Source organism: Dendrobium catenatum, unplaced genomic scaffold (assembly GCF_001605985.2).
Source record: "Dendrobium catenatum unplaced genomic scaffold, ASM160598v2 fragScaff_scaffold_1482, whole genome shotgun sequence".
In the NCBI taxonomy this organism is placed as follows: Eukaryota; Viridiplantae; Streptophyta; class Magnoliopsida; order Asparagales; family Orchidaceae; genus Dendrobium; species Dendrobium catenatum.
Window position 1 is genome coordinate 406,656 of NW_021319944.1, and position 10,744 is coordinate 417,399.

The window sequence follows — 10,744 nt, forward strand, 5'->3', positions numbered from 1 at the left end:
GACCTCCTCATATTTCTTCTTCTTCTTCTTCGTCGTCTTCTTCGTCTTCTTCAGCTGAATGTTGGTTTCTTCCATCGAAGCGAGTAGCTGGTCGACGTCTTGTTCTTGTTTGGGAATTAATTGCGTTTTATTTTTTATTGTTAGGTACCCAAATATAAATTTAAATGCAATCAACAAGTTTTCAGTTTGAGATTTTGTATATACAGAATGTGTTGAGTTTAGAATTAAATTTACTTATTGGATTAAAAAAAATGGATAATGATTTTTAAGATTTTAGCTGGCACCTATGATTATATTACTTGAAAAAAAATATATGTTAAGATATAATAATATAAATTGATTAGGATGAACTTAAAAACAATTAAATTTGTTTTAATATTAGTGTTCTATATGGGAGAATTTATATTTTTATTAATTAAAATTAATAAAGTATTGTAATTATGAATTACATCTATTTTAAAATATATTCAATAAGTTATTCTTGAAAATTTTAATGATATTAAAATAAGTCTTAAACATTTTAGCTTAATGCCTCTCCTATTCTTACCCTATTCTTAATTAAACACATTTCTCGTATGGCGAGAAAAACAAGAATAGTGGTTGTGAATATTTTCGCTCAATTGTTGTGGATTTGGTTGTTTGGCTTCGTGGATGGGTGGTATTGTTTTGGGGGGTTTTCGGTTGGGTTTTTTATTGATTTTTTGGTCCTATGGGAATATTGTGGCCTTGGGTGTGTCTATTGCCGACGGCTTTCATGGTGATGATTTTTTTGGGGTTGGCTTTGTTAAGGGTGTCGATTCTTTGGTTGTTTATGGACAATGATGAGGCTGCCTTCTACTCCCCCGGTTTGTCGTGGCTTGCTGGCAACCTTGGTGGCTCTTTTTGGTTTGTGGGTTGATGATTATTTCGTAATTTTCTCTTGTTGACGGGTGGTCTGCTACCCCAATGGATGGCCTGACCTCGTAGCTAGGTGGTTGCAGATAACTGCCATTTCCTGAGTCCGACTTGCTTGTCGTATTCACCGTTTTTTGGCATTTTCTCTATCATAGGCTTGTCATTAGATGCGTCTTCTTTTATTGAGTAAAACTTATATGTTTCTTTAAAAAAAAAAGTGTAGCATATATCTCCTCTCTCTCTCTTTTTTAATATATATCTCCTCTCTCTTTATCTCTCTCTCTCTCTCTCTCTCTATATATATATATATATAGAGAGAGAGAGAGAGAGGGAGAGAAAGAGGGGGGAGAGAAGAGTCTTAAAATTATGTTGAATTCTTAGTAACAAAAAATTAATTAAAATACAATGAGATTATCGACTTGAATCAAGATGTATCTATCAATAGATTTTGTTTAATTCGAGTTTAATTATAGCCAAAACCTCTAAAGAAATTAGTCATAATTCCATGAACTAAATTTGAAAAATTATAGGATAATCACTAAAATTAAGAGCTAAGACACACATCAATTAACATTAAAATCCATAATGATAATTACTTTCACTATTATCATTAATCCAGACTATGCTTTCCAGTACTCACACTATGACTCTATGAGTAGTTGAGTACTTAGTAAAATAAATATATTTCTTTTCATGAGATATAAGCTGTGGTTCAGCTACCTTTTGTTCTCTAGTTTATTTATTTGTCTTCTTTGCTTATAGCATTGAGCAAGCTCTCATAGACGTGACGTGTCAGTGCTATATATCAGTAGCCCATCTTCTTTTATTCAAACTACGTTGGGAGCCCTCAGGAGGAAAAAGAAATATATCAGTTGCATAATATGCCGATAGAATTGTTATCAGTAGGCCCTCAAATTCTTGTTTGCTTTCCCTTTCAGATTCCAAATACCAGACAATTGTATCTATATACTAACAATAATCTTATCATTTTACAATAAAAAAACTTTCCTCGATTGCTGCTTCACCTCCTAGTTTGATGGCATATAAATCGATCGCTTGTAATATAAATTTTATTTGGGATAATTTTCTTATTGCTTTCTTCAAATCAGTCTTCATCTTCATCGGCTTTTCATCGTTTCTTCTTTTTCAACAGCTATGAAAAGTTTATAGAGCTAAAATCCTAAAAATTATGAAACTTTCGTGGGTATTCCATTTAAGAAAATAACGTCAATTCTAAACTCTAAATTTGAACAAGAAATTTTTGTGCTGGGTCAGTTAGGCTGGTAAAAAAAAAATAAAAAATGAAATAGAAATGAGTATTCACGTGTACAAATCAGGTGTCACGATTTAATTGGAGTCCTGACAGAGAGCTTCGTCCGGATTCCGCACAGAATAATTTTTCAAGAAATTGTGACCAAAACTGTCCCAAATAAAATCATAATAAGCTAGAGATAAAATTAATATTAGAGGATTAATCAGAAGTATAAAATTAAGATAATAGATAAAATAAAGTTTGTCATAATGATAATGAGCTACAAGAAAATAGATAATTAGTGACCAACAAAATTGGTCGCTAAAAATGTTAATTTTGACGCTAAAGCAAATAGCGACCAAAAATATTTGGGTCGCTGATTTGTCGCAGTAGCCTCGTCGCTGAGGCTTTTATAAAATTTGGATTAGTGGATTAATTCAGAAGTTAAATTTAAGAAAATATGATAAAAATAAAGTTAATTATAATGATTATGATGATGATTTGCATAGAATTAATTAAGATAATGATAATGAAAAATGATTATCAGTTAATTATCTATAAAATATTCGTTATAGAAGTCTATGTAAGTATTCCTCTCACCATTCTCTTGTTCATAGAAATTTGTGTTATTACCATATCAATAATATATAGAAACTTATGTTCACATGAGAACAAATCTACTTTAATAATCTTATGTGATGAACACTTTCTAGCAGGAATTTTTTAAAGGAATTCCGTATGGAATTTCAATCTCTATATTTCATTAAAATTTGTGTTCTTGAATTCTCTCTAGGAGTTATCTAAGAATTAATTAAATTACTTCTTATTCCACTTTTGTCCTAGTTGCAAGTAAATAATAATTGGAGAATTTTTTAATTAGGATATTCTGATTAAAATTTAATCATGATGAATTAAATAATGGAGTTGATGCATGCTTATATTAATTGTGATCCCTATATACTAGCAAAAAAATATCATACAATTAACATCAAAGGGAATTCCTAGCAACCAAAATTAATTAAGATAAGAGAACGAAAAGAAAATTGAAAATAAAAGTATGAGAATAAGATATTTAGGTTTCGTTTGGGACTGTTTTCTTGCTGCTTTTTAAAATAACATTTTAGTTTAAAATTTTAATTTTTTGCTTTAGAAAGCTGCTTTAAGAAGGAGTAAAAAAGTCGTCCCAAACGAAATCTTAGACTTCGTTTACGATAGTTTTCTTACTACTTTCTAAAGCAAATTCTTACGTCAAATTTTTTTTACAAAATTGCTCCCAATGAAATCTTAAAAGGAAGAGGCCATCACAAATTCCTAATAGACCTTATAAAGTGACTGATAATACTAAAAGACCGAATAGAGAAGGCAAATTAAGAAAGCACTGCAAATGGAATGCTGCAGGCAGCTCTTCTACTGTATCAAACATGTCTCCATTTGGATTTATTAGAATCAAATATATAATCATATAAATATATACATTGAGAAGTTTGAATGAGCTGATTCTTGTCATGAAGCTTATGAGCCATAAAGACAGCTTGTCTTCATTCAATATTATAATACGTATTGAAATATTGTAATGCATGGCTGAATAAGTACAAAAGGGCCATATATTAACGTGTTTCGGACTAGTTCTACGCAACTTTAGGGCTGTCAAATTGGGTCACAGGTTGAGTTCGAATTCAATACAAAATTGTTCAACCTGATCTGAATTCGACCCATTTTTGCAAACGAGTCGGTTTTCCGAACCCGAACCCGACCCGATTCGGGTCCAGGTCAACCCGAACTTGACCCACTTCGAGTATGTTTTACTAATTTTTTTATTTAATTCAATTTATTTAAATCTAAATCAAATTAAGATAAGATTTATTTCAATCAATTTAAAATAAATCAAGCTTAATTTAATTTGGGCAATAATATTTATAATTTTTTGAAATATCATTTACTTATTTCATAATAATCTTTTAAAACCCTCCTACATTAATTAAAAATGGATCAAATCGGGTTGATTTCGGGTTTCCGGGTCAACCCAAACCTGACCCGGTTTTACAAATGGGTCGAAATCCCTAACCCGAACCCTACCCATTTCAACCCGAATCCAAAACTTTCGGGTCGGGTCAAATATTGACACCCCTACGCAACTATGAATCATTCATTCAAGTGTTCAGCTACATTTACATCTACTAAGAAACCTTTTGTCTTGCTTTCTGTAGCATAGATTTTGTTTGGGACAACTTTCTTACTGCTTCTTAAAATAGCGCTAGTTTTTTAGTACCAAAAAATTATTTTAAGAAGCGGTAAAAAAGTTACATTCTTTGTACATTTACAATTGTATCCGCTCTTGGTTGAGTAAATATTTTATTATTTCACTTACTTGTTCATCACTAAGGTATATAATTTAACCTTATAGTCAATATTATAGTATTCTGTTTGGTAAGACTTGTAGATTAATTTACTTAATTGTAGGTTTTTGTGTAAATATATTGTGGAGTGAGACATCATTTACATTAAGCTTATCAATAGAGAGATACACAAGTATATATTTTATTAATGTAGTTTTACATCTTAAATTTGTATGAAGATTCGATACATACAAATAAAATAATGGAGTGCATGAAACACTAAATATTATACAAGAAAAATTAGAAAAGGGGAAAAATAATGGAGTATGATCTAATTGAAATAATACTACTAGGTGATCATTAACTACAAAGATTCACTTATCTTCAAATTGAAGAAGGCAGAATCATCGAACTATGAGTTGCTGTGGGAAAATGACACAAAGTTCGTAAAAGAAATTTTCGTCGAGTTTTTACGGGAAATTTTTGAAAGGGGAAAAAATTTAGGGCTTGGTCAAGCTAAAATAATTTCACTACGTGAAAGTTGATTGCATAGATTTCCATCTCCAATTATGTCCTTAAATTGGAGAAGAATGTGGGATTGTAAGAGTATGAGCTACTAGTGAAAAATGTTGCAGAGTTGATAGGAGATGAGATGCGTTCATATGGTTGTTATTGAATAACGATTGCCCAGCAATGATGATCAGGTGATCACAAACTGATAACAGAGGTCAAGCTATAATAGTCTGATAATATTGATTTAGAGGTGGCAATCTGATTGAAAAAATCAAATAGTTGTGGCTCAACGATAGAGGCCAATAAAAGTGATCGGACAATGGTGGTGGGCAGCAACGGTCGGACAACAAATGTTAGGCAGTGGGGGTCTGAAGGTATAGGTTGAGCGGCAACAATCTGACGACGATGATTTAGTGATGGTCATGCCCTAATGATAGAGGCTAGGTGATAGCTGTCCAACAAGGGAGATCAGGCAATGATAGTCCAATGGCATAGGTCAAGAGGTATAGCTCATGCAACAATGTTATGATGGTGATGGTCCAACATTGTAGTCCAATGACAAGCATCTTCAAACAATAGTGGTCTAACAATATTGGTTCTACAATAGTGGTTGGGCGGTGAACCAACGGTGATGTTTGAGAAGTGGTCTAGTGGTGGTGCTTGGTTGAAGTTTTCAAAATTTTCATGTCTATGAGCTCTCTTGTTTATGAGTTCTCTTGAATCTAAGGCTAAGAGCCTCTTCATGTAAAAAATGGGTGCCTATAATTTATTTGAGAGTGGCATTGCAGATAAATATAACTAAAATTAAAAAAAAAAACTCCTTCAGACATATCGTATTGATTTTCTTGTTCATAAATAGTTTTTTCAACATTTAATTGCATTAATGATATTCAAATTAAGAATTCTTCATCTCATTGAATTTCTCTAGTTGAGATGCTTGATTTAACTAGTAACATGTAAAATTCAGAAATCATTTGGTCATCTAATTAATGCCTCAAATTCTTAACCATGCATTAAGTGTTTGATGTTTGCTCAATTCGACTCGAATTTAATCACTTTTTTTATTGTTAGGTTTGACTCGTTAAGCCAATCAATTGAGCTATAAGTTTGTTTAAATCTGAATTTGAATAGTCAATAGTGAAAATTTTAAAAGTTTTCTACTTCAATTTGCATCAAGATTCGTTTCCGATCAACTTGAAACCAAATAAAAAATAAAAAATTCCCTCTATTTTGTTTTGAATTTTATTTCTTACTCAACAATTCTGCAAAATACTTGAGAGTCAATTGCAATATATGAAATTAAGGGATTTTAAACCATAAAAGACAATATAAGATTGAGTCTGCATTGTTTTGGTCAAAATGCCAATATTTTAACCCACTCCCCCAGCTTTAAAAATGATTTGTCCATACTTAATTAGCACTAATCAAGCTCTAAATGTGATCAGATGCTCTAATCCCCAAATGTAAACATCAATCTGTCAAAGTCCACCACTAATCTAATCATTAAAACACCTGTGATCAACATTATGTGAATCAAAACAAGATCCATACTATAAAGGAATCCAAATTATTACAAATAGTAAAATCTTAACATTTCATTAGCATCAGATGTTAAGATTTTGACAATTTTAGATTTGTAATGCAATGCTTTAATGTACTAGCTGGCAATTGATGAAATTGGAGGGTTTATAATGTAAAATAATAGCTAAGTGGAGATTGGAGAGAGAATGATACAACTTTTTTTATTTTTATTTTTTAAAATTATTTGTGAATTTTTGCTGTAAGATTGTCCATAACTCCATATCAAAGTTTACCTATTCTTCATGCATTGAGATTTTGACACCATATTTTGTCTTTTTAACATTTTAACATTAAGGATCTTATGGCATGAAAATTAATGTAGCTTTCTATCACTGATACGAACACGACGACACAAATACAGCATGACACAAACACAAGATACATCAATTATTGAAAATTTAAGGCACAGACACAGGTTAGACATGATATTATAATTTTTCTATTTTAAAAATACTTTATAAAAATTCAATTAATATAAAAGTAAACATAATTTTAAAATACTATATCATTTAACTAAAATTTATGCTTGAAATAATTAATATTAGGCTGTCGAGAGTCAAATGTCGATGTCACGATGTAATGGGCATAGATGTTATGCAGCATATATCAGGAGGAAATATTAAAAGGGAGTCCATTGTCATTGTTGAGAGGTCATTAATGGCCGATTTTAAGATGTCAGACAAAGATGAGCGGTCAAGTTTTAGGAGTAAAAATTGCTATTGCCTAACATCAATGTCAAGATAATGTTATAATAACGTCAGATGTCAATACTAAGATGATATCGAACATTATTGTAAAACCAAAGTCACGACCCGCCAAAGAGAAAAATATGAAATATTCAATAAACGTGGTATTGAGTGCGAGCGATTGATTTGGCGTGAATAGAAAATAACAAATTTAATTTTTATATTTTAAATAAATAAAAAATTCCAATATAAGAAATCATATTTAAAAAAATCCATAAAATATTTAAGACATGCATGTCATTTGCGTATCTAACACGTGTCAAAGGAGTATCAGACACATGCTCTGTCGAACCCGTGTCATATACCATACGCCTCTTCAAGGAGAAATATAGGTGCATCATAAGTTTTCACATAAATTAATAAAGAATACAACCAAACTTTATAAAATGATTAGTTAATAACTTCGCCAATAAAAATCTCATTATAATTAAGGTGCGCGAATTTTAAATATATAAATCAAAATAAAGAAAGCAATTTGAGACATTCCACAACTATAAAGTCATGAAGCAGACACATTCAGTAATAAAATTAAGTTTTAAAATAAATACCACATTACTAGGTTCAGTCTAATGTGAACATAATTCAGAATTGCCATAGTAGAAAATGAAATGCCATCAACAGGTTACAGGCCTACATAGCTCTTCTTAGAAGACCAGCTTTCATACTTTCAATCCATAACAATTACCGGTACTGCAAACAGTAAGAAATAACAGTCAGCAAGCTCTTGAGCAAAGAAGAAAAACACTAATTATAGTATGGAGGAAAAACTTATTCTATGATCTATGATCAATGTATATCAATGAGGTTAAGATTTCATTTGAGACAGCTTTCTTACTGCTTCTTAAAGCCACTTTCTCTCTCCCTCTCTCTCACACACACCATTGTGAGAGAGAAAGAGGTGAATTATGAATAGAGAGAGAGATGAAGTGAGATAGTGAGAGAAAGAGTGAGAGATAGGAGATCTAGAAAGTGAGATATGCATTTTTTTTATTTGATACTATGGTGAGAGAGTGAGAAAGTGACTTTAAGAAACAGTAAGAAAGCCGTCCCAAATGAAGCATAAGAAGATCTTTAAGATTATTTAATAGCAAAGGTTATAATTTATAAACAAATTTGTTTGAACAATGAAACAATGTTAGTAAATATTCACCGAAAGCTGATGCCTGCATGTAAAATTTGAGGATGAGAAATTTATTTGCAAGAAATAAGGCTGCTAAGACAAAAGGCTTTAATAGAATAAAGGAAAAGATCTCAATATCTCTGTTTGAGAAGAAATTTAACCTTGATAAAGCCAATTTCTTTAGCATTGTTACGGAAACATTGCCTGCAACACATAAGTCCATACTTCCGAATCAAACCATGGGAGTTGCCACAAACACGGCTGCAAGCAACAAGATCTAATCAGTAAATTAGACAGAGTAATCACAAATAACGGCAGGCACATTTGTTATCATTAAGTTCTCATCTCCCTAAATCTTTTGTTTCTCATAATTCTGCTTTCCATGCTTTTATTTGTGACTAACTAGCATCACAGTTAGATATTTCATTAGTTTTCAGTCCTTCAATAAAGTTGGAATTTGGGATTTGAATGTCAGGCTTTTGAGGTTTATTGAGGCTTCGTTTGGAACTGTTTTTTTACTGCTTCTTAAAATTGAAAATTTTGTAATAGAAAGTTACTTTAAGAAGTAGTAAGAAAGCCGTTCCAAACGAAGCCTGAATCTTGGGCCAATAGGATTAATTTCATCGGCAATGCTAGTCATTCATAATGATCTGCTTGATAGACTATTAATGTATACAGGTAATGATGTTCACATATAGTTTTTACATGAAACATTGAAAAACAAAAGTGAATGCAGCAGGATCACAAGAATCGTTGCACAAACTGCAATTATCCAGTTCTTATTGCTCATGTTATGGCAGTGTGGAGCCAAGACACCTGCCTTCTGAAATAGAGAGCTACAAGCATGCTAAAACACTAAAACAGTCTTTTGCAGTTTTTTCTTTCTCAAGTATTATAGTTTTAATACTTCTTGTCAACGAATATCAAAGAATTTATTGGCAGAAAGAAAACAGAAACGGAGAGGAAGCCAGTTTGCATTATTATCAAAGTTTGGATATTTCAATTCCAGAATTTTTAGGAACTGCGCTACTAAGAAATAACAGCAATTGATTTGATTACTAGTTTTCGAGATTTGCTTATTTTAAGTAAGCTTGATCTCTGATCTAAACAATTTTTAATATGAATATATTTTTTGTGGAATTTTTGGAACAGGGGTATTTACCCACTGCCACTCTAAATGGAGTGCTTGGCGACGTAACTAATCACTAACCAACATCGGGCCCACACTTACTTTGTCCCACTGAAGAGGTGAGGCCGTAGTAGAGGGGGTCTGAACCTGGGATGGGGGTTACCAACTGTGCTTGCTCACCAATCACCCTAAGCCTCGGTGGGTTTTAATATGAATATTAATTATTTAAAGAAAAAAATTCACCTCCTCTTAGTCACCTTGCTTCTTTGAGCCCTCAACCAGTAATAGAAGAAACTGAACCGGAGCTTCCGACGCAAAGGCAACCCATGATTTTTCTCGCTTTTGCACACATAAATCCACTGAACTCTAGAATTTAATAAATACTGGATTTAACACAAAATGTATTAGAAACCGGATTTAAGACTTTGTAAGATTTAAAGTTGTCATATTTGTTATTAGGTAAGATTTAGGCAAAAATCCTTCTCAAATCTTGTTGCCAAACAGCCCCTTAGATTAAAGCTAACACGGATGATAATTCATTATCTGACTTAAGTTAATTGTAATCGTTCTAACCACTTTTCAAATTTTATGATGAGGTTAGTTAGCTTTTGTTAGAATTAAGTCACGACAAAACTTATGATTAACAATCAAATGCTTTGTTACTTGAATTTTTTGTTATGTTTGTAGATCGAATAGGCATTGCGAGCACTAAAGCTTCCTCCACAAGAATTTTTTTTTTAATTTGATAGCATCCTCGTGTTAGTTGCAGAGCATAAGCATCTTAAATTAGACGATATGCTCATGAAAACAATATAGTAAATCATATCTAACATGGCAAAATTCCAACTTGAGCTTCTGTTTCAGGGATGATTATCGTTAAAAGCTATATAAAAAATATAAAATAATAAGCATGAATATGAAATATTATTAAAAATGAAAGACAAACTATCATAATAATAAAAGACAACCATAACATATATAAGTTCGACTAAGTAACATCCATATATCTCATAATTCAAATATTACAATCTTTTTTTAAAAGATCAAATATGAATTTAATCTACTCTTCTTGGGAATCATCATCATCAGCAAATGTTAAAAAAGCTTCATTATCTTCTTCAACATTGCCTCCTACTTCATAATCCTCTTCATCACCCTCCTCATCATCATTCT

At 31.6% G+C, this 10,744-nt stretch overlaps 1 protein-coding gene across 1 annotated transcript in view; it reads right to left on the reverse strand.

Annotated features, from left to right (window-relative positions):
- Positions 1–7,784: 7,784 nt before the first annotated feature.
- Positions 7,785–10,744, reverse strand: part of LOC110097427 (40S ribosomal protein S29) — a 10,088-nt gene continuing 7,128 nt past the window's right edge. Inside the window, exons 2-3 of the mRNA XM_020823794.2 lie at positions 8,604–8,703; positions 7,785–8,012 (exon numbers count right to left, since the gene is read on the reverse strand). Of these exons, the coding sequence (XP_020679453.1) occupies positions 8,004–8,012; positions 8,604–8,703 (109 nt within the window). The 3' untranslated portion in view covers positions 7,785–8,003. The remainder of the gene's footprint in view (positions 8,013–8,603; positions 8,704–10,744) is intronic.